The following is a 24882-nucleotide window of genomic DNA, read 5'->3' as shown; positions in this document are numbered from 1 at the left end:
ACTGGCCCCCCTGCTGGACTTCCTACCGGACGACAAGAGGGCGGATACCCTAGAGATCTTGCAGGAAGGAGAGTTGGCGTCGGACCACGCCATTACGATTGCGACGGACATCGCTGACACTGGCTTTCACCAGTTGGGCAACGGCGTGTGCCTTAGGCGGCGTGGATGGCTCAAGGCTACTGACTTCCGTCAAGACGTGCAGACCAGAGTCTTGGACATGCCATTCGACGGAAACAACCTGTTTGGGAAAACAGTGGACGATTCCCTTCAAGCCATAAAGGCAGACACGGAGACGGCCCGGGCTCTTGGGGTTCTCCAGCAACGGCGGCCGCCCTTTCGGACCGGCAGAGGCAAACAGGGTGCCGCCAAAGGTTCCGGCGGCGGATTTTCCACCTACCGTCAAGCGGCCCGTTCGTCGTTGCAGGAAGCTTACAGGGGACGAGGCAAGTCAGGCGGACCCTGCCGTCGTCGCCAAGGAGGTCAAGGCGGCAAAGCCTCGTCGAAGCAGGACTGAACCGGCCTTGGGGTCGGGCCCCCACCGAAGCACCCCGGTGGGAGGCCGGCTGGCGAGCTTCGTCAGCGTGTGGGAGTCCATCTCCACCGACCGTTGGGTGCTGGACGCCCTAGCCCAGGGTCACGCGCTCGAGTTTCAAAAAAGGTGCCCGCGCGCCCCCCCTGTGGCCAGGAAAGAACATCACGTCCCTCAACTTCTCCTGGAGGTAAAGGCGATGCTCAGGAAGGGCGCCATCGAGCTCGTCCCAAAGAGGCTTCGGGGCTCCGGAGTTTACTCAAGATACTTCCTCGTGAAGAAGAAGACGGGAGGATGGCGTCCCATCCGGGACCTACGACGACTGAACAAATTCATCAAGGCACAGAAGTTCCGGATGGTCACCCTCCAACACGTCCTGGGTCAGCTAAAGGAGGGCGATTTCCTGTCGTCGTTGGATTTGGAGGATGCCTACTTCCATATCCCCATCCTAAAGGGACACCGAAAGTTTCTCAGGTTCGTGGTCCAAGGGCGTCACTATCAGTTCAGAGCCCTTCCCTTCGGACTAAGGTCGGCACCCAGGGTGTTCACCAAGTGCCTCGCACCGGTGGCGGCGCAGCTGCGCCGAGAGGGGATCCACGTCTACCCCTACCTGGACGACTGGCTCATCCGAGCCAAGACGAGGGAGGTCGCCGTGGAGCACACGGCAAGGACCGTCCAACTTCTCACGGACCTGGGATTCTCCATAAACTACGCCAAGTCCCACCTGTTTCCCGCGCAAGACGCACTGTCGCTTCTGGCCTCTCCGTCGGAGGAAAGGACGAGGGCCATTTTGGGCAAGGTGCAGCGGATGCTGGTTGCGGACGCGGCCAGAGTGAGGTCCATCAAGTCCCTCCTCGGAATGAAGTCCTCTTGCATTTACCTCATCCCCCTGTGCAGGCTCCGGCTGCGCCGTTGCAGGAGTTCCTGGATGCGCGCTGGATCCAGACAACGGGCAGCTTCGAGGAGAGGATCACACTCGACAAGAGTTTCCGACGAGCGATCCGGTGGTGGGGCACCCGCGCACATCTGACGGCGGGCATGGACTTCCAGACCCCCGGCCACCAGGAGACAGTGACCACGGATGCCTCCCTGGAAGGGTGGGGAGCGCACACCGAAAATCTGCACGCGAGAGGCCTTTGGCTCCCGACGGAGAAGTCCCTCCATATCAACGTCCTGGAGCTCTGTGCAGTGTTTTGGGCCCTCAGGTCCTTCCTTCCGTCCCCCAAGGGCAAGGTGGTGAGGATCTTCACCGACAACACCACCACCATGTTCTACATCAGGAAACAGGGCGGAACCAGGTCCCCAGCCCTGTCCAGGGAGGCGCAGGATCTGTGGCATTGGGCCGTCGCCCAAAGGATGTTTCTGGTGCCGTTTCATCTGGCGGGGATAAAAAACACCATCGCCGACTCACTCAGCAGGGAGCTGCGCTCGTGCCACGAGTGGGAACTACAACAGGATCTAGTGGACCGCCTCTTCCGACGGTGGGGCACACCCCAGATCGATCTGTTCGCGACTGCGACGAACTCCAAGTGCCGGAGGTTCGCCAGCAGGTTTCCCCAGCCGAGGAGCATAGGCGATGCTTTCTCGTTCCCCTGGGAGGGCCTGTTTCTATACGCGTTCCCTCCGTTGCCATTGCTGATCCGGCTCATCAACCAGCTCAAGAGGTCACGGTGCAGGATGATCCTCGTCGCACCTGCGTGGCCGAGGCAGATATGGTTCCCGGACCTTCTGGACTTGTCAGCGTCCCCGTCAATCAAGCTGCCAGTGGACGCGGATCTTCTCTCCAGGGAAGGAAGCGCCATCCTCCATCACGACCCGAAGTCGCTGAACTTGCAGGCCTGGCTCCTGCAGCGTTAGAGTTTGGAGGATACGACATACCGGCCGACTGCAGAGAGGTTCTTGCAAAGGCCAAGGCGTCCTCAACTCTTAAATGCTACGGACACAAATGGAAGAGGTTCTCTGTCTGGTGCCACGCACAGAAGATTAACCCTCTGCGGATTACAGCTCCCCAAGTACTGCCGTACCTACTGACGCTGGCCAAAGCTGGACTGGCGCACGCGTCCATCAAGATTCATCTTGCTGCGATCTCCCGATACACCAGAACCACGGGGCGGACGTCTTTGTGGTCTCATCGTCTGGTGAAAGAGTTCATGAAGGGACTGTTCAGATCGTTCCCGCCGGTGAAGGCTCCGGCCCCGGCGTGGGAGCTCAACGTGGTGCTGACCAAGCTCATGGGACCTCCGTTCGAGCCTCTGCACTCGGCTCCGTTGAAGTTCTTGTCGTGGAAAACAGCGTTTCTTGTGGCCATCACCTCCGCACGACGGGTGGGAGAGATCCAGGCCCTTTCCTGCAAGGCCCCGTGCTTGACTTTTCACGACACGAGGGTAGTGCTCAGGACGCACCCCTCCTTCATGCCCAAGGTGCCGTCGGACTTCCACCTCAACGAACCCTTGGTGTTGCCTGTGTTCTTCCCGTCGCCTTCGTCGCCGGCTGAAAGGACTTTGCACTCGCTGGATGTGGCTAGAGCGCTGAAGTTCTACGTGGACCGCACGAAGGGTTTTCGGAAGACGTCACAACTCTTTGTAAACTTTGGACCTGTCAATCAGGGGAATGCTCTCTCGATGGTTTCCATTTCCAGATGGCTCTCCGGCTGTATCATGTACTGTCATCGGTTGGCAAACCGACCCCTGCCTGGCCGTCCGAGAGCCCATTCCACCAGAGCGATCGCAGCTACCACGGCCTTCCTATCTGGTGTGCCCTTGCTGGACATCTGCAGGGCTGCTACGTGGAGGTCGACGCACACCTTCACGAAATTCTACTGCGTCGATCGGGATTCCAGGGAGGAGTCCAGGGTCGGCCAAGCAGTGCTGCGCAACCTGTTCGCCTAAGGTGAGCCTGGTGAGGAGCTAAGATTTGCTTAATGTTGAGTTTGATGTGATGCTTAATGTTGAGCCTTTGCCACCTCCCGTGGTTGTGCATGTGTGTACTGCTATGTATTCTTTATTCATGAGCATGTGAATCCATGCCAGACCCCATGCTGGAGAAGGAACAAGTTACTTACCTGTAACTGTTGTTCTCCAGCATGGGTCTGGCATGGATTCACATGCGAACCCTCCCGCCTACCCCTCTGCGGCTCTTCACTTGGTCATACTGCCACTTCACGTGCTACCAAATCTGAAGATGGCTGCCAGAGGCGGGGCTTAGGTAGAGGGCAGTGATTGGCTGTGGTCAGTATGACGCAGAGATCAGTGATTGGTTACTACTACGAAAGACAGATCAGAAACGAAACTGATACTGGTTTTTTCTTTACCGAGGATTCCCAGCCTGACGACGGGGAATATTCATGAGCATGTGAATCCATGCCAGACCCATGCTGGAGAACAACAGTTACAGGTAAGTAACTTGTTCCTTCGCCCAGCCCCTCTGATCCACTCTACATTGGAGGCCATGCCACACTGAACTCTTTAGTCGAACCACCACTTGCAAACGGGTAGGGGTACCACTGTCCTCGGCAGAATCCTCTGCAGACAAGAATTGAAAAAAAATGGACGCCTTTGGTAATTGTCACCGCCTGTGCAGCTTCCTCCATGAGGATTGCAAACACCACGCTCCTTGCGAGCTATAGTGATATTCAGTGGGGCCTAGTACAGGATGGCCTTCAGGAGGTTCCAGAGCCTACCTGATCACTCCTGTTGGTGGTTGTGGCTCAAGGCAGACAGGTTACCCAGAATATCCTGAAGAACAATCTGGACTCTACCGAAACCGCAGGGCGAACCCTTGCTCAAGCGACGACGCCCTGGAAATGGCAAAAAAGGAGCATGAGAGTTTAAAGGCACTCAGCCAGGTCTCGGCTATACCTTTTTACCAGCACGGCGGCACAAACGCCTGCCGGTCCTTTCCTGGCTAATCTTTCTCCCGCTCACCCCATGTTTAGTATGGTGCCAGGGGTTCCAACTGGTCCTCCGGACAGGACTCCTCTGGCAATTTCCAGTAGCAACAAAGAGGCTCTCGTCGGGGTAAGGGCAGAGGTAGAAACTATGCTTCCAGAGGCTCCCTGGCCTCCTCCGCCAAGTGGCTTGTCGGTACGGGTCCCTTCCCACGCTTCCCCAGTCGGGGTCGCCTGTCATCATTCATCCACGCTTGGGAGGGGAATCACATCAGATCAGTGGGTACTAAAGACCGTCGCCCACAGGTACTATATCGAATTCCTCCAACTACCTTGCTACCATCCACCAAGAAGCAGACGCCTGTCGTCAGAACACCATGCGCCTCCTGCTGGAAGAAGTTCAAGTCCTGCTGGAAAAGGGCGCCATTGAAGTTGAACAAGGTAAACAAGGGTGTTTATTCAGTGTACTTCCTTGCACCATAAAAGGGATTTCACCGTGCGCCCTGTTTTAGACCTGTGCCCTGCGAACACTTATGTCAAACCTCAAAAATTCAGGATGGGAGACCACCAGGGGGCGCGGAACATGCTGGACGTGTAAGTCCCGCGCTCCTGAATGCACCGCAGGGCCTAGTGGACGTTGCCAGTCCTCAGCCTGGTTTACTGAGCCCAGCCAGTGGAGATCCCCTCTGCATGCAGCGGGCCCCACCCTGAGTGGGTGTCGGGGAGACCCGTAGTGAAGACCCTCTGTGGTGCGACCTGAAGTGGAGCCCCAAGAAAGGCCCACAGAGCACATCCCAGCAACGGAGGCTGGTGTGCACCGGAGACGCTGGAGGCCTCAGACACCGAGGGTGCACGACTCTGCGGCACCGCGAAAAGGACTAGTGCCTGACGGTCGGGTCTCAGGGGAGGCGCGGCACCATAAGAGACACGGGCTACGGTCCCTCATCAAGATAGAGGACCGCGGGCTCTGGAGAGCGCTTCCCGGGCCCCCGCCCTTCACCAACATACAGGGGACAGTGAGGAACGGAAGAGCGCCCACCAGCACACCAAGGGGAGCCTCGCTCCTGGGAGGCCCAGAGCCCCTCCCGGGTTACTGCAGGAACGCAGAGGCCCACACGGAGATCCACGGACAGCTGCCCTTGCGGGAGGAAACGCCCAACCCAGGACACCGGCCCAGAGCATCGCCAGGGGAGGCACAGGGCGAGGACCCTCCACATGTGGTCCCTGCTAACACGGGGAACCGGGCGGGTGTCGCGGACTCTGGGGGATGCTGCCCGGGCCCACACTTGTGACTCATGAATTGCGACGGAGAGGAGCAGTTGAGCGCCAGTCAGCACGCCAGAGTGAGCCTCTCTTCCGGGAAGACCAGGGCCCCTCTCGGTCCACCTTCAGCATACTCGGAGGCCCACACAGAGCCCCATCTACGGCAGCCCGCGTGGTACGAAGCACCAGTGTCAAACTGCCGGCCCCGCTGGTACCAGGGAGGCACTCCAGGCCGCAGTGACTGTGAAGTGAGGAGGTGAGGAGAGCGTGGGGGGGGGGGAGGGAATAGACTGGATGCCGTGAAAGCGGGCTGCCCTCCCGCGCAACCTTCCCCGTGCGGCGCCCCGGCATCCCACCCAGCTGGGGAGTAGGCCAGAGGGACCAAAGGTGTCGGAGATCTGCTAGCCTACTTCCGGTCCCCACCCCGAAGGCCCCACCTGATTATACGGCACAGCCCCCCCCCACCCCCCCCATAGAGCTGCTATCCAACACGAGGCGCTCTACTCAAGACCTCAGCACACCAGGTACAGGGAAGGCCTTGGGCCGTGGTCTACACCACAGGGTCCTCCACAAGAGAACCCCGGACAGAGGCACCACCCCTGGGTGCGCCAAGACACCCAGACCCTGGGGAGCACTCCGGTATTGGGGGCGATCTCGTCTCTCCAGCACTTCCGACGGCCCCACTCAGCCACAAGTGAGGCCCCCAGAGACACCATGCTCTCAGGCGGCGAACCCCCCTGCAGCACTCACAAAGGAGGATCTCAAGGACATCCTCCAAGAGATCAAGGCAATTCGAACAGATATACAAGCGTCAATAGTGGATCTCAAGGGAAGGGTGGACACCTTAGAGGAGAAAATGGAGGGGATGGAAAACAACCACCTCCATACGGACCTCCTGGACATGAAATACGAGGCGAGGCTAACGGACCTAGAGATAAGAGATGAGGACATAACCTTGAAGATGGACGACTTAGAAAACAGAGAGCGCCGGAACAACCTGCGTATCATGGGCGTGTCGCAGGAGAGAGGGGAGACAGCGGCGGATGTGGGGAGGAAGGTCCAGGGCCTGATAAACCAGCTCTTCATGTTGGAGGGGGGCAAAGAGGTCCAGTTGGAAAGAGCGCATCGGGTTAGAGGGGCGCGGGTGGCGGCCCAAGGTCTATCGTGGTGCTGTTCCTCCGCTACAGGGAGAAAATGGAGGTCCTGGAGAAGGCAAAGAGGCTGGGGAGCTTTATTTTTGAAGGCGACACAATTAAGATCTACCAGGACTTATCGTCTCTTACGCTTATCCACAGAAGAGAATGTCGTCCGCTCACCCAGTGGCTTACTAGTCAAGATATAAGATACAGATGGTCCTTCCCCTTCGCCCTGTCCTTTGAACGCACTTGGGTGGACTATAGAGTGACCAGTGGCAAGGAGGCCTCGCAAGTGCTGCAAGTGATCAAGGGGGACGCCCCGGGCGATTAAAATGGGGTGGTCACCCAAGCATCAGGTGACATCATGAGAGAACCGGCTGGCCCTTGGTCCACAAAGAAGAAGACAAAGGGCAGAAGGAAATTCAGGAAACCAAACACCCCGACATCTGAGGCCGAAGGGGACTAGGTAAATTAAGACGAATCAACTGGAAGATCAAGATTAGTTTGTTAGCAACCCCGGCCGGGGACGCAAGTTTCATCAAGAGAACTGCGGTGCAGGAACATGCTCACACCCTGGTGGCTTGCCCATTGGCAGGCGTCATGAACGAGGGAGAGAAAAGGGAGGGGGGAGGCTAAGGAATGGGGGACAAAGACCTTGGGGCACGGGACACATCCAGCTTGGTAAAGAAGTGGGGCAGCTCCCATAGGACCGGGAAAACAATGAATCCAGCAGAGAGAAGCAATGGCAGACAATGAAGAAAGGGGCCGGGTCGAGTCGCTTAGGATGGGCTCCCTCAATGTCAAGGGGCTCAACTCCCCAACGAAGCGCTCCCTTCTGGGAAGGGAAATGGGAAACGGGAGAGTGGATATTATGTTTGTACAAGAAACCAGGACAGTGAGGGGGGAGGAGAGGGCTATCCCTGGATCGCACGTGGGTCAGACCTTCTGGGCATCCGGCCACATAAAAAGAGGAGGAGTCGGTATCCTGCTTCATAGGAATCAGAAATTAACGGAGGTGTCCACTTGGGAGAGGGAGGATGGGAGGGCCCTGGTAGTGTCCGGTAACTTACATAATACCAGAGTCACCCCAGCAGCAATATATTGCCCCAACATGGGTCAGAGGGAATTCGTCCAAGAGGCCCTGGGCTGGTGATGGCTAAAGCGGACGGCCTTCTGCTCCTGGGGGCGGGGGGGGCTTTAATATGTGGGCGGACCGAGAGCTGGACCATAGTGGGAAGGCAGGCCCTCCGAATAGCAGTGGGGGGACACCTCACGGTGAGATGCGGGAACTAATGTGGGAGCAGGGGCTGGTGGACATATGGCGGGAGCCGCACCCGAGGCATAAGGGATACACCTTCTACTCTGCAGCCCATGGTACCAGAACTAGAATAGATTATCTTTTCACTGGAAACCAGCACATGAGCAGAATAGAGGCTTGTGAGATTCGGCTCGTTAGCTGGTCAGACCACGATATGGTCTGGTCGGACGTCTGTATAGCAGGCCTGAAACCCAGGGAATCTCTATGGAAATGCAACGATTTCCTGTTGAGAGATGTGGTCTTTAAGGAAGAAATGGCAACGGCGATCAGAGAATTCTTTGAGATAAACGCTACAGGGGAAGTCAACCGGGAGATTGTGTGGGAGGCGGCAAAGGCAACCTGGAGGGGTAGGCTAATTAGTGAAGGGGCTTCAAAAAAAAGAGTTAGGACTCTCCTGACACACAGATTAAGATCAGAGATAATTTCGTTAGAAAGGTCGGGTCGGAAGGGAAGATGGAAACAGAGAGAGAGAGGGACCAGGGCATCGCGAGGGAGAAGAGACAAGAATTGCGGGAAATGGAGATGGGCAAGATTGTAGCGGGACTCCAACATTTACGTCAAAAATACTATGAAAAAGGGGGCAAGGCTGATGCCATGCTGGCAGCAAAACTCTGAGGCCAGAGGGCGGATAGATGGATGGCAAGATTAAAGAGTGGGGAAGAAGGGGACGTATCCGACCCGGAAGAGATTGCAGAAAAATGTGCGTCTTTTTACGAGGCCCTGTATGGGAGAGAAGGGGAGACAGAAAAGGAAGCTTGCGACGAATATCTCAGTGGGGTCACCCTCCCGGCTCTTGGGTCCCTAGAAGCATCAACCCTAGACGCCCCGATAACGGAGGAGGAGGTACTAAGAGCCATAGCGGGCCTGAAGAGGGGTAGGGCCCCAGGGGAGGATGGGTTCACGGCAGTCTTTTACAAGGCCTTTTCGGGCCTCTTGGCAGGGTTCTTGGCAGGCCTATTCTCGAACATAATGGAGACAGGCAAAGCGCCCACATCTTTTGGCAAAGCGCTAATTACAGTAATCCCGAAGGAGGGTAAGGACCCGGCGGATAGCCGCTCCTATAGACCAATTTCCCTCCTAAATGTGGATGCAAAGCTATTCACCAGGATCATTGCTACTAGGCTGAACGGTCATATGCCGAGGCTAATCCATCCCGATCAGGTGGGTTTTATACGGGGAAGGCAGGGGGCTGACACACTGCGGAAGACTCCACATCTGATGAGGGAGGCAGCACTGAGGGGTGGAAACCCGGTTTTGGTCTCGATCGACGCAGAGAAGGCGTTTGACCGAGTCGACTGGGGATTCCTCCAGGGGGTACTCAAGAAACTGGGGTTTGGAACTGGGATTAAACAAGCGATAAAGGCCTTATATGTGTCACCAACTGCCAGAGTCACAGTCAATGGGTGTCTGTCACTAGTTTTCCACCTCCAAAGAGGGACGAGGCAGGGCTGCCCCCTTTCCCCGCTCCTCTTCGCCATGACAATGGAAATATTAGCAGAATATATCAGGGGCTCGCCGGGGGTTCAGGGAATCGAGGTGGGGGAACATACCTTTAAACTGGGTCTTTACGCAGATGATATCTTGCTTCACCTCCGGGAGCCGACCAGGTCAGTCCCGGCCACCCTGCAGGAAATTGAACGGTTCGGTCGATTCTCAGGCTTTAAGGTGAACATTAGCAAGTCCATGATTTTTCCATTTGCGTCTGATACAGACAGAAATGTTGCTGAACTTACCCCACTGCGCCTGCCGATTTGTACGGAAGGGATAAAATACCTGGGGATCAACATAGTGCGTCCCGAAGAGGATCTGAGCCAGGCCAACTACCCCCCCGCTAATTGATAAACTGTTCAGAGAGATGGAGAGCTAGGGGGAAGAGGGGCAGATCTCCTGGATGGGAAGGATAAATGCCATAAAAATGAACCTGCTCCCCAGAGTGCTGTATGTCTTCCAGATGCTCCCCTTGGAAGCTCCAGACACATACCTCAGAGAAGCCAAGAGGCGCATAATGAAGTTCATATGGCAGGGCCGGAGAAACAGAATAGGTTATGAGACCCTCACCCTCCCCAAAGATAGAGGGGGGGTCGCTTTGCTGGACTTGACAGTCTACCACAGAGCAGCTCAACCTAGGGCCCTAGCCCCGCATCTTAGAGAGGACCCCAATAAACAATGGGTACACATTGAAAATTTCTACCTGCACCCAGTCACCGTAGGTGAATGGTTATGGGTCCCTTTAAATAAGCTTCCCAAAAGAATCAGGGACCACCCGATACTGGGTACAATGTGCAAAGCGTTAGCGGGGAAGGGAAATAAAGAGAAAGTCACTACATGGCCCTCGCCCCTGAGCCACATCTGGTCCACTCCAGTGCTAGAGGAAATCCCAGGCCATGAACACTACCAGTCATGGTTCGACGCGGGCCTCTGCAGGGTCGGCCAACTGGTGCGGGAGGACACCTTCATAAGCATCCAGGAGCTCGAGGAGGCTCTGGGAATTGGCAGGCTCTCCCCACTTCTATACCTTCGCCTAAAGGGAATTTTAATGAAACCAAAGCTAAAGCCTTGCATACAAAGAAAGCTCACCCCGGTCGAGAAAATCCTAGACTCCCTCACGGAAATGAAAGGCCTCATCTCGCTCCTGTATGGAGCTCTCTTAATCCCCCACGAGGGATCGATTAAAAGCCTTAGAGGAAAATGGGAAAGGGACCTGGGCAGGGACATTGGGGATGGGTTCTGGTGGAAACTATGTAGCAGGGCATTCAAGACATCCATTTCCTGCCAGTACAAGACTCATGCCATCAAACTTCTTCATAGGTGGCAGTATGACCCGATCACCCTCTCCAGATGTTCCCAGATCTTGCCCCGTTGTGTTGGCACGGTTGCGGAGAAAGGGCTAACTATTGGCACATGTGGTGGTCTTGCGAGAAGGTCTAAGTTTATTGGTCGGAGGTGCTCAGCTGGCTCAAGGATGCGGGAGAGGGGTCTATCCGTTGGAGCCACTCACACTATTATTTGGGCTACAGCAAAGGGATGAGCACTGGGAGAAGCTCCCGGATTTGACACATTCCTTACTGTTAGCAGCTAGGGCTGCACGGGCCAGGACATGGAAGAGAGCAGCACTCTCCTCAAGGAGAGAGTGGGTGACAGTGGCCAAAGACATTTATTTTATGGATAGACTTAACTGCAGCACTTCACGGCTCCAGCTCACAGCTCGAGGCCGACTGGTTACAATTCATGGAGGTGTTCGCTAGCACAGACGGCGATCCAGAAGGGTGATATGGCCACTCCACCCGGCCCGAAACCAGTTTCAGGATGGAACTCATTGTATGCTTCTAAGGAAAGCTCATTTATTGTGTCTGTTTATATGCCCGGTCGGCGCTGCCCGAAGAGATTAGCTAACGAAACGTGGATCTTGTGCCCCAAGAATGGGGTTTTGGGGGAGAGGGAGGAGGGAGGGTGAATACAGCAGAGATTTATGGTTCTTTAAATGAAGTTGATATCGGCATGTGCCCTAATGTAATCTTTTGCCAGAGCGCTTTGTTCACAAAATCAATACAAATTGAATTAAAAAAAAAAAAAATCAGGATGACAACTCTTAGGAGGTAACCCCACTGCTGCAGCAGGGGGATTACATGGCCGCATTGGACATGAAAGATGCATACTTTCATATTTCAGTGTTGCCAGCGCACAGAAAGTACCACCGGTTCATGATAGAGGACACCCACTTTCAGTTCAAGGTTCTCTCCTTTGGCATTGCCTCAGCCCCAAGGGTGTTCACGAAGGTACTACCAGTAGTGGCGGCTCACCTGCGCAGGCAGTCCATCCCTGTCTATCCCTACCTCGATGACTGGCTCATAACAGTGGATTTGTAAGGAACATGCCTAGCGAACACCCAGAAGACAGTGGATCTTCTCTTCAACCTAGGCTTCTTTTTCAACGTGAAGACATCCAGCTTGCCCCCCAGCCAAATCAAACAGTTTCTGGGGGCACTGATTCGGACAGAAAACTGTCTTGTCTTCCCCTCCAACAAGAGGGTGCAAAACAGTCTGTTCTAGATCCCTCACTATGTAGCGTTATCGGGTAACCGTACGCAAGGCCATGCGGCTGCTGGGGATCATGGCTTCCTGGGTCTTCCTAGTTCCTCACGCTCATCTGCGCATGCAACCCATGCAACCGGGCTCTCGAGCCAATGGTGTCAGGCCAGCATCCAATGGGGCGACCTAGTGGTTGTCTCGACAGGACTCTATTGAAGGAGGGATTCACCTCCTTCAATAGAAAGTGCATGACCTATGGTCCCCATCAGTGTCCAACCACATCAACCTGTTGGAACTGCTAGCAGTGTTCAAGGCCCTGAAGGCTTTCCAGGCATACCTCAAGGGGAAGACAGTTCTGATCATCACGGCCATGTACTACCTGAACAAACAAGGGGACACTCACTCTCTGGAGCTATCCAACTGTCCCAGGACATCTGGAAGTGGGCACTCAAACACAATATGTTCCTCCTTTCACAACATGTTCCAAGGGAACTCAATCTTCTGGCAGGCATACTCAGCAGAGACTTTCCCCTTCCCGTAGAGCACGAGTGGCGGCTACAAGAGGACATTTTACTCAATGTCTTTGCAGAATGGGGCTTCCCAGAGATCGACTTGTTCTCCACTCTGGAAAATATCCAATGCCCAGACTACGCCTCTGGATACCCACAGAACCGCTCTAAGGGGAACGTTCTCTGGATAAGATGGTCCGGGAGATTTGCCTACGCTTTTCCCCTCCGATTCCCCTTCTCAACAAAATAGTGCACAAGATGCACCAGGAACCAGTCACGAAGATACTAGTGGGCCCCTATGTGGGCCCGCCAGCCTTGGTTCTCCGATCTCATGGTAATGTCAGTCTCCCCTACAAGGCGCTGCCATGCCCGTACAGCATGCTGTCCCAAGATCAGGGAGTAACACTACAACAATGCCCCCAAACACTGAACTTAGCAGCCTGGCTCCTGAAGTACTAACGTTTAGGCACCTTCAACTCCCTGAGAGATGCATGGACATACTCAGGGAGGCACGGAAACCTACCACCAGACATTGCTACTCCAGTAAATGGAAGCGCTTTGTTACCTGGTGTAATACTAAGGGCGTCCATCCTATTGATTGCTCTCCTAAATACATCATCCTTTACCTAACTCCCCTATTAGATTCAGGACTGGTTTTCAATTTTGTAAAGGTCAACTTAACCGCTCTTTCAGCGTACACCACGTCCTAGAGAAAGGTTTTGTGGTGGACAATTCCTGTGATTAAAGCCTTTATGTAAGTGGTAAAGAGACTTCATCCCCCTATCTCCAACCAAGCTCCCGGATGGGACCTGAATGTTGTCCTTACCAGATTAATAGTACCTCCCTTTGACCCAAAGCACAAGGCTAGCCTTAAGGCACTCGCCTACAAGACTGCCTTCCTAGTGGCCATCATATCTATAAGAAGAGTTGGTGAACTGCAGGCCCTTTCAATTTAGGACCCCTTAGTTACGATTCACAAGGACAAGCTGGGTTTGCGCACACACCCACGCTTTGCGCCCAAATTTATCTCAAAGTTCCATGTGAACCAGTATATTGAACTGCCCACCTTCTTCCAAAACCCCACTAACGTGGCAGAATGGAACCTTCACACACTAGGTATGAGGAGAGCAGTGATTTACTATCTGGAAAAAACAAAGCCACTAAAGAAAACATACCAGTTTTTCGTTTCTGTGGCAACTGGTAGAGAAGGGGACCCTGTCTCTAAATCAGTTATTTCCAAGTGTATCGTAAACTGCATCACACTGTGTTATACTCTTGCCAAGAGAGATCTACCCTTCATGCCTAGAGCTCACTCGACCCGGGGCACAGTGACTACCATAGAATTCATTGCAAATGTTCCTCTAGATTTCATTTGCAAAGCAGCAACCTGGAGTTCTATACACACTTTTACACAAAACTACTGCCTAGATGCACACTCTAGGTCTGATTTTCAGGTGGGACAAGCGGTGCTAAGACATCTCTTGGCTACTTTTCCTTCACCCATCCAACCATCATTTCTTGGTACTGGTCGCTAGCCTATGCACAACATCTGACTCTAAGCAGATCCACAAGCATCAGAAGACATACATTACTCACCTTAATCGTATTTCTGATAATTGTATATGCTTAGATTCACATGCGCCCACCCTTCCTCCCCTCTTGGAGTAGAAGGAACATTACGCCTTCTCTCTTCTGTACTCACTCAAGCAGACTATAAGGCGCCCTCACAGCAGAAAAAAACAACCGGTGGGGCCTTGACACATGAGGGATTTTGGGTACACGACACGTTAGGGATAGTATTTCAGTCATGCCCATGTCGACGTCCCTTTCGATCTTCAATAAAAAGATGCAACACTCTGCGATTACCACTAGATGTCAGACTATATGCACAGCATGTGAATCTAAGCAGATACAATCATCAGAAATGCTATTACAGTAAGTAATGTAGGTCATATGCTTGCACCCTGATTAAAACCTGAGCGGAGAAAATCATTTAAACAATGTATATGCTTTGTAAAAACTTACTGAAAAATGTATTCTCTTAACAGGATCCATGTTTCAGTGCCCTGCTCGAGTATAGTTTAATAAATGGAGTGTACATAGGTTGTAATTTACCTCCTGAATTGGAAACTTTAAGAAAGTGAGTATTTCTAGATTTCAGATTTCTCTTCTGCTAATCTTGCCATTTGTTTTAAATAAATTTCTCAAGTAAATGCATTTAACCGATTAATGAAAAGTAGTGAATGTGTTTCACATTGCAAATTAAGTAAAGGTTTTGTAACCAGTGCAAAATGTGTATACGTTTTGGAACACCATAGAACCTTGTGTAATTCTGACAGTAAGTGTTTAATTCAGTTTAAGTCAACAAGGCTAGAATGCTACAAAGTATAGTTGTAAATTGGTGAGATGTATTGGGGCATTTGTCTGCCACCACTGGCCCTGGCAGAATAGGACATTCCTGGCCCAAAACATGACTGCATCTTCAACTGAAGGCGAGGAGATATAACAGCTGCATCTTGCAGCAGACCACTATTCGGAGACTTATACACATGTGTAATGTCCTAAGGAGGTTATCGAGAGATGGGAAGAAATGCCATATAATTGCAGTCTGATTTTGTTTAGTGTGGGGCTATTTTAGAACAGTATTGAGACCCGCTTACCATCAATAGCACATGCCATCTTGGCCCGTCTTGGCAGCAACACTGTGCTTCTGTTGAGCAAAATATCTTTTTAGAACAAAAAGTGTTGAATTCTCTCAGAATAAGGTACCATTCACACCGTGTTTGCTTGCTTATTTTGCCATGGACCGGTGCTTACAGTTGGATGGCAATCTGTGGGGAGCTGCTCAAGAGTTTGGGAACTACACGTCTCTTTTCTCGGCTCTCCAACCACCTCCAAACCCTCTAACAAATGGGCATGTGGTAATCTACTCTTAATTATTCCACATACAAGATATTCTGATGAACTAACATAAGCGCAGCACAGGAGGGTGCAATGTGTGAATAAAGGTGTACAAATTCCAGTTGCAAGCTACTAACCAGCCATAAAAAGCCCCTTTCCACCTAAATTCTATACATGTAGCACACCATTTGTTACTCGCCATGAGTCAAATATCACTAGCTAGTTGCATAAGCACATTTTACCTTCTGCATAACTTAACTTTACTGTACCATCAAAGTGTAAGGGTACAGGGCAGGCTTCTACCCACTGTTTCGGGTTCCCAGCTCCTTCATCTCTTGCGTTGGAATGGCTTCCTCCATTCTAGGGATGAGAAAGTGGCAAAGGGTGGGCAGGTTGACTGCTCTCTGAGGGAGTGAGGAAGCAGTCTGAAGCAGGCCATTCTTTAAGAGTCTGTGTGCTTGGTTGTCTGAATCCTCCCATTTGGGTAATCCTTGCTGGTGTATTAGAGAGTGCGAGTGGGGTGGGAATGTTTGGTACGCATCAATCTCCGAAATTGGAATGGATGGGACCATGAGTTCCATATGCTGAAGGCATAGTTTGTGGGAACCTGATCTCAAAAACTTGCATTTTGCCCAAAAACCTAAGTTCTCATTCCTGATGGCATAGAGAAGGTGAATCGCCAATGAACACTGCTTTCAGAGCAGGATTGGGTGGAGGGAAGATGGCAGAAGCAAAACTTTGTTGAATATGTGACAAAAAGCATACCTTGTGTTGGTTAAAATACCTGGGCATAGTGGTGAAATACTTCACAATCCATTTCAAAATTGGCTCACCTATATTGTGTTCCCGGACAGTTAAGACACCCACCACCCGCTGCCTATTTCGCCTACTGCATCAGACGTCTTGGATGTTTTCCACTTTTCCTTTGTTCACCCTTCTCACACAGGGCACAGTGGGATGTACAAACAAATAAGAAGTACATTTACAGTCCTTTTTGTTCCAAGCAAACACAAGATTAACACAAAAGTTCCAATCAGGAAAATTCTCTGAGTGTCCAGATGAAGTTTACCACCCTCGCTCCAGGGTAATTACCACATTTTATTGTCTAGCAAGTTGCAGACTTTCCTGGGTCCCGTACCCTCAGCTATCCACCATAAGAAGGAGTGTCTTGCAGGTCTTGGGGGACATGAAACTGGGCTTGCAAGGTATCACTTATGAATTTTATGTACACAAGTAAGGGAGGTCACGTACAAAAATTTAAATTAGCAAAATGGAAAGTAATTTCCATACAAAGTCTTTACAAACAAAGTAGATGCAGGCTTTGCCGGGTCCGTAATCATGCTCTTCAAAAATACATTTCCTACTGTGGTCCAAATACTATTTTGCTTCTTGTTGCTAACATGAGATCTGTCTTTGCTGCCGAGAGGAGAAATATTAACCCCTTAAGTGCCAGCGACGAGCTGGCTCGTCAGTGGAAACCCCTCCACGTTGCCACCGACGAGCCGGCTCGTCGGTGGCACTTAAGGGGTTAATAAAGGAGAAAATGTTGGAAGGATTTGCTTGGGGAAATACTGAAATCACTAAAAAAGGCCTTGGCACTGGGGGGGGAAACCCATGGCAGTAAAGGGGTTAACTTTCTGCCTGGACTTTCCACACTTTTTCCTGATGTTACTAACTCCTCCAGTTCTTCCCCACAACTTCTAATACAGCCACCTCATCCACTTTCTTACCAACTCCTCTCAACCTTAACCTCACAATGTATACGTTCTCCTCCTGATGTTACCAGCTTCTCCACTTCACCTCCTCCAAGTACCAGCATCTTCTCCAGTACCTCACTACTCCCTCCTGAATCCTTCTGCCACTCGCAACTCCAACTACTTTTTCTAAAGTTTTTGCAACATACTTCAAATACCTTCAACCCCCAGCTACAACCAGCACCCACAACTCCTTACTGTGTTGCATTGCTTTTATATTTCCTTTAATCCTAGATTTTGTAGGGATGGGATTAGTGGCCCTTGAAGATAGCTAAGGTTGGTTTGTGTTCAGGGAGTGGGAAAGTGCCCATAATTGTCAAGTTGGCTTTTTTGAATTTCCAGTGAGCATCATTTTCCCTGTGGCTACCCGCACTGGACTGGGTGTGGGGGGACTGTCAGAGAAATGTAGATATTCCCTTAGGTTTTTTGTGTGTAGTGTATAAGCAGGGAGTATGGTTATTTTGTTTGTCAGTGCGGACCCAGTTTCCGTTGACCCCGATCTTTGTTTATTTGTTTATTTATAGTGCGCCCCAAACCCAGATGTATCTGGGCGCATTATGAGAATATGCAGTTTCATAGTTACACACAGAAAATATACAATAGGCAGTACAAGAAAAATACAGTATTTTACAAAGAAAATTATTTGTATTATTTACATCATGGTCTATGTACAAATAAGGCACTCATTGTGAGCTGATCCGATTTACTATGCATAGTTCAGGTTAAGGAAGGCTAGTAGGGACCAGTAGGACGCATCATTGGTGATAAGCCATTTTTTCATCTCTTTCCTGAATTTATAAAAGGACTGGTCAGATCTTAGTGTGGTGGGTAGTGAGCTCCAAAGTTGGACGGCCATGACTGGGAAGCTACTGCCGTCTGCTTTTTTAAGTTTATATCTGGGCACTTGTAGACAGCTAGATGATCCGGTAGATCGGGCATAGTGCTTTTTGGAGAATGCATCAATGAGATACTGAGGGGGTGAGTTATTGAGGCATTTATGAGTTAGAGATGCTGTTTTAAGTTGAATTATTTCCTTGATAGAGAGCCAATTGTTGTCCCGTCTAGTTGAAGAGATGTGTTGTCTATGAGGAATTCTCAGGGCAGTTCTGAGTGCACTGTTCTGCAGGATCTGGAGAGTTTCTTGATAATGTGTTTATTGGCACCTAGTTACAGTGCATTACAGTAGTCAATATTACATAATTCTAGGGCTCTGGCCAGAGTGACGCAACTTTTTGTGGAAAGAAAGGGTTTGCAGGAATGAATAAGCTTACAGGTGTATGCTGTTGCCGAGGCTGTTGCACTGGCCTGTTTACGCATATTCAAGGAGGAGTCTAGGTAGAAACCCAGTGTTTTTACCTCATTGGCGACCTTGATATTGTTTCCATCGATATTGAAAGAGCGGTATTGATCGCCCAGTGTTAGGCAGAAACCTGTGCAGTTCCCTTGGGGAACACTGCAAAAGATTTAAGACTACAGGTATAGCAGTAAACCCACTTGGTAGCAGTCCGCACCACCCAGATTTACCTGGTAGCTGTGGCTGAGCAGTCAGACTTCCCTCAAGAAGAGTTAGGCAGTATGTAAAGTATACACAATATGTACTCAAACACAATAGTACAAGCAAACACTGACCAGAGCTTGGTTTCAAAAGTATATAGTTATTTATTTTCAAGAACACATAAGTTGAAAACACTCTAGCAAAATATAGTAAAACACTCTAAACACAGTTATATGGAAAGCAGTCCCAATCCTTATTCCTATCTAGACAACTCTAGGTTAACACCACATAATTCAAACAGAGGTGAGCGCTTAACGTTAGATGACACTCTAGTAGGTAAAAGGAAGGGAGAAGGAGCAGAATTAGGATAAACACACCACTCTAAGGTTAAGAACACTTGTTGTAAGCTCAAAGAAGCACAAAGTCACAGGTGAGCAACAGTCACTAAGCAGGGCCCACTCTTAGAGCAGACAGAGCGAAAACGTGCCCAAGATCACACAGTTGGTAGGGATTCAGAGTCTTGCAAAAGAGTTCGGAAAAGAGTTAGAGAGGCTTAGAAAGTTTAGCCAAAGTGTCCCAGGCAATCCCAGGATCGAAAGCCGGGGGCTAAAACTACCCCGTACAGTCGGTGGCAAGGGAAGCCAGGCGGAACACGGTACCTTAACGGAAAGGATCCTCCAGCGGGGGCAGTTGTTCCAGGCAGTGGCAGCAGGGCTCGACGTCGGTCAGGGGAGAAGAAGATCTCGCTGAAGAGCAGAAGAAGAAGGTCGTTGCACTGCCCGGGAAGAAACCAGCCGCGGAGTCCTCCGGTTAAAGGGTTGTACCGACTTTCGCGGTTGGGGTAAAAGTGGTGGGTATTCCGGTTGCCGGGGTGCTTGGCACTGGCAAGGCGGCCACGAGATACCTCGAAGAGCGGAAAGAAGGTGGAAACTGGTTGTCCCCACCAGTCAAGGGAAGGAGCCACTCCGTTAAGAGTTCTCCTCGGTCGTCGGGAAAAGTGGTGAGATGGTTCAGCAGGGCTCCACCGGCGGTGTCGTCGTAGCAGATCAGCTCAGCTCGTCCCTCGTTGGATTCTTAGGTCCTGTGGCGACTTCTGAAGTTCCAGTCCCCAAAGCCCTGCTTTTATGCAGCAAACCCCCATTCACCCAGCCTAGCTGTCACTCAAACATGCTAAGTGGTGAGCCGGCCGGCTCACCACTTGGGCCAATCAGGACGGAGTGCGACTTGAGTTACCTAGGTAACTCAGTCCAGGGTGCCTAAATCCCCCTCCACCCCTCCTAAGTACCCCAGACAGAGTGGCACCACTTTGGAGGGCTTCTGTGGAGAAGCCTGCCAAAAGTGGAACAAAGGGCTCCACTTTGGGTCAGAGTTACAGAGGCGAACGCCAACGCCATTTTAGAATCAAGTTTTGGCAAAAAATCCCAACCGGAGTTATAATAATAAATATATAAACCGGCGGTATGTTTAAGGCTACCGTAAATAAATAATTAAATGTGTTAGCCTAAAACAATGGGAAATCCCATAGGAAAATATTCGCGGTCGAATATAAAAAGTAGTTTCCACTGCCACCAGCCAAAACTCGATCAGGGGGGACGGAGACGTGCCCCCTCGACTAACAGACCCTGGGGCAATCGAATTGCCCCAGCCAGTACGTCCACAATATGATGGTTTGTACTGGTTCTGTTCAGGATTCAAGACTAGCAAAGTCTTTGGTGACTTTACCTGCCCTGGGAGACAGTAGTCAGTCCCAGGGTATGGAGTCTATGTTGGGGAGTCCCTAGGACACCCCTGGGTTACTGCACAGAGGGTGCTGTGTAACCCATATCACAAAAATACATGAGGCCCTATGGAGTAAAAGACCCCATAGCCCATTCAACACAAGGTTTAACCAAGAAAACACACTTCAACATGCCCAAGAGTGAGGGTAAAAGAGTCTCACTCTTGGCAGGAGAAAAAAAGAAACCCCAGAAATCCAGCAAAGCTGCTGGGGGACTCACTAGGTAGGGAAATTCAGCCTAACCAGAGAATTCTCCCTAACACCCAGCTTAGTAGTGTTGATAGGGGTGGCTAAGAGAAGTAGCTCAGTTTTCTCATCATTCAGGCATAGACCATGTGTAGCCATCCATGCCTGAATGAGATCAATTCTGTTTATAAGGGCTAGGTCTTTGTCATAGTCACCTGTCAGCGGTTTAAGGATCTGGGTGTCATCTGCATAATTCGTATAGGTGACACCCAGATGGTCCAAGTCATCAAACAATGGTTTGGTGAACACATTATACATGGTAGGCGATAAGCACGATCCCTGTGGGAATCCACAGGAGATGGGGATAGTGTCAGCTGTAGCCGACGCAGAAAAGATTCTCATGGACCTGTTGTTTAAGAAGGAATGAATCCATGGTGTTGAACGATCCCTGTGGGACTCCACAGGATATGGGGATAGGGTCAGCTGTAGCCGACGTAGAAAAAATTCTCATGGACCTGTTTAAGAAGGAATTAATCCATGCTGTTGCTTCTGTAGAGAAATGTGCCCCTGTGGAAAGGTGTTTGCACAGAACCTTGTGATCAACCAAATCAAAGGCGGTGAACAGATCCAGCAAGAGGTCTGAACTTCCTTTATCTTTCAGATCGTAATCTGGATCTTTGGGTCAATCGGGGCTGTTTTTGTGCCGTGTTGGGGCCTAAAGCCTGATTGACGGAAGCTGAGTAGCTTATTGGTCTCCAGGTAGTTTTGTATCTGATTATAGGCTGCTTTTTCTATAATCTTAAACAGGAAGGGGACTGTCGTGATTGGTCTAAAATTTGTAGGTATCCTAGGGTCCAGAGATGTTTTTTTAGGAATGGAAGTACCCATGAGTTCTTCAAGTTAGTAGGTACGGTGCATGTGCGGAAGGATGCATTGATTAGCGAGGTGATGAAAGGAGCGAGTATACTCGCTGCTTCCTTTATGACGGTAGCTGGGCCAGAATCCCCTTGGCAATTAGACGGTTTGAGGGAGGCTATGATTTTTGCACCTCTTGGGGAGATAATGGGGTGAATTTAAATCGCTGTGTAGGTTTAGGAAGGTTAGGGCTCTGTTTACGGGTATTACCTTGAGGAGGCAGGTTAAGTTTTTTGTTGGCTATTTTGTTTTGAAGCAGCATAATTTGCTCCTTAATTTGCCCCGTAATTTTGGTCCTTGATGCACTCTTTAGGGTGGGGTGGAAGATTTGAGTTCTCTAAGGATGGTAAAGGGTTCTCTGGTACTAGAACTACCTTTATCAATCCGTTCATTATAGCGATCACGTTTTGCTAGCAGAATTTCTTCTTTGTAGTTAGCTGTGATTTTTAAAAGGGTATCTTTATTGGCTGTAGAGGGGTTGTTTTTCCAAGTGGTTTCACATTCCCTTTTTTCTTTTCTTAAGTCTTTGAGTTTAGGCGTAAATCATGTGTTCAAATGAGCATTAGGTTTACTTTTGCGCATTTATAAAGGTGCAATAGAGTCGAGGGCTTTGGTGATGGTTTTATTATAAAGCTCCACTACGCTGGGTCAGTGGAAGGTAAAGGTTTAAACAGGGGTACAAGAAAAGGCTTGAGGTTATCTACCGTAATGTTTTTCTTATTTCTTGTTGAAACGGAAGGAGCAATAACATTCATCTTGATAGGAGATAGGCAGTCTTGCAAATTGAATGTCATTAGGAAGTAGCCCGTCCATGATTGTGGTTCGATAGAGGTTATGTTAGTTGTACAATTAAGGTCTGCTACCAAATCTATGATTCTTTATCATGTGTAGGTAGGAGGGCTCTCTGAGTGAGGCCTAATTCGGACAAGGAGTTAGCCAGAAGCAGTGCAGCGTGGTCTGTGCGGTCATTAAATCCTAGGTTGAAGTCACCTAATAAGAGGATTTGCGAGGAGGGTTTTGTGTTGACGGAGATCACAATGTTAATTTCTTCTTCGAAAGAGCCTATGGGTCCCGTGGGTCTATAGATTAAATGCATTGTTATAGTGTGCGAGGTGGTGAGGGGTAGTTTCACTGTCAATAGTTCTAGACGACTCTGTCCAATCTGAGGACAGTGTAGTTGTCCGGGGTAGCGATAAGGAGGGACCGGCCTGCTGCTGCTGCATGCAACCAGGTCTCAGTGATTGCAAGGAAATCCACTTTTTTGTTGAGAATCAGGTGAGCAATGTCAGCAGCATGTGCTACTACGGATCTAACATTTATTAATGCCCCAGGTAAAGCTGTAGGGCTATTATTATGGATGTTTGGGTTCGGTGTGGTTGGTGTCGGTCTGGTTCTCATACAAGCTTTAAGGTATTTTAGTGGTAATTGTTTCGCGCATTGAGGGGGGGCTGTTTATGACTAAAGAGGCAGGAGATAGTTTGCATGATTTCCCTAGTCTGGAGCCAAGTCTGGTATTTCTTGCTGTAGTTGGGCATGGGTGATTCAGGGTAGGTGAAGTATTGAGGGGTTCTGGACTGGTATCAAGAGCGCTAGAGCTAATATCTTGGATGGTATACCCAGGCAAGATGTAAACATTGGGGGCTAGTGGAAGTGGTGAGGAATTGGTGGGAACACTAGTGTGTATAAGCTTCAGTGGTGGTAGGAATGGGGAGGATTGATCCTACTAGTGAATGTCAAAGGAGGGAGGAAGAAGGTTTGTTAGACACAGTCAGCAGTATAAGAGTGCTTGGACATAGTAATGGAATTACTAGGCTTGTAGGTATGTAAACTGGCGCTATCGAGAGGAGATTTAGATTGGGTGGTGATGGCGCTTATAATAAAGACAGTAGTATAAAGGCTCACCCAAGGTAAGGCATTGCAGTATTTGCTATATGTATGCATAATTACACAGTCACAGTAGGAGATGGCAGATAACAGTCATTGGTTATTCTTGATTGGGCAGCAAATTGCCAAAAATAGAGGTGTTCAGGCCCAGTATGTATCAGTAAAAATAACACAGGCAATTCAGGCTCGTAGAAGTCCTATGGGTCACAAATTGGGCAGTGTGTAACCATATATGGAATCAGGCTAGTCAGGACATGCATCTATGTTAGGATAAAGTTAGCAACGGGTCAGGATAGTTTAAAAATTACAAATTTCTAGTGGCACAACAGTAAGTGAGTAATTTCAGGCAGTTTAAATTTCTGTGCGGCACGTGTTAGGCTAAGGTTCCGGCAGAGGTATGAACGATCTAATCACTATGGGGCCATGACATACAAGGCTCGTTTTGCAGCTAAGAACAAGTTAGGCTGCTTTGACGTCAATGACAGCTTAATATAGTTGACATTCGCAATATTTCTCTAGGCAATCATTGTAGGCATAATCAGATTGGCGTTCCAATAATGAGCAAAAGTGATGGTAGCACGTGGAAGGGTGTTACCATGTAGAATAGATAATGTGCCGTTACGATGTTAACAAAACCAGGAGGATTGCCGGAAGTGTGCGGGCGCTAGAAGCATGCATACAGAGTGTCAGGCATCGGTACAATAGTTGGCAGTTAAGTTGTAGGTCATATAGTTCTGTGGCTGATCTTACCACGCTATGATAAAGTTCAGCGTGGAACGGCGTAGGCGTCAAGACATCACAGCAGGCACAGGACAGATGCCTTAGATGTGTGTTTCTTGGGGGGCGACTTACGCCTGCCGGTGCCACAGGATTGGCTATGTGGAGGGGTTGGCCAATGAAGATTCACGGCAGGCTCACAAAGAATAATTTGCTCCGGCGGCCATCTTGGAATGATCAAACCTCGCTGTTAGTATCACGGCAGAGATCAGACAAAATAAGCAGAAATAATGTATTCTGCAGCTAGCGATATCAAGGCACGGGTAGGGGCACAATATGGAATTGTGCTAAATCAGCTGTTCAGCTAGACTCGGTTGAGCGTGGCATGGCGGATTTCTGTGGCAGACATCAGAAATTGCCCACAGGCTTACCTGGGTCCACTTGAGATGTTGCAAAGGTTGGTGAGCTTCGCCTGCAACTCACGTGATGGAGGAACTCCTGCTCCTGGCAGGTAAAACGGACAGATGAATTAGGCACATGATAGGTGCCTTAGATGTGTGCCTTTGTTAGGAGCTGGCTTACGC

At 50.3% G+C, this 24882-nt stretch overlaps 1 protein-coding gene across 2 annotated transcripts in view; it reads left to right on the top strand.

Annotated features, from left to right (window-relative positions):
- MOV10L1 (Mov10 like RNA helicase 1) overlaps nucleotides 1-24882 on the top strand; it is a 1432366-nt gene that overhangs the window by 1349818 nt on the left and 57666 nt on the right. For both annotated transcript variants that reach the window (XM_069627860.1, XM_069627861.1), the window contains one exon: nucleotides 14718-14809. In XM_069627860.1, the coding sequence (XP_069483961.1) occupies nucleotides 14718-14809 (92 nt within the window). The remainder of the gene's footprint in view (nucleotides 1-14717; nucleotides 14810-24882) is intronic.

Source organism: Ambystoma mexicanum, chromosome 12 (genome assembly GCF_040938575.1).
Source record: "Ambystoma mexicanum isolate Mex_15411 chromosome 12, UKY_AmexF1_1, whole genome shotgun sequence".
In the NCBI taxonomy this organism is placed as follows: domain Eukaryota; kingdom Metazoa; phylum Chordata; class Amphibia; order Caudata; family Ambystomatidae; genus Ambystoma; species Ambystoma mexicanum.
The sequence above is the reverse complement of the archived record's forward strand: the minus strand, read 5'-3'. Positions and strand labels throughout refer to the sequence as shown.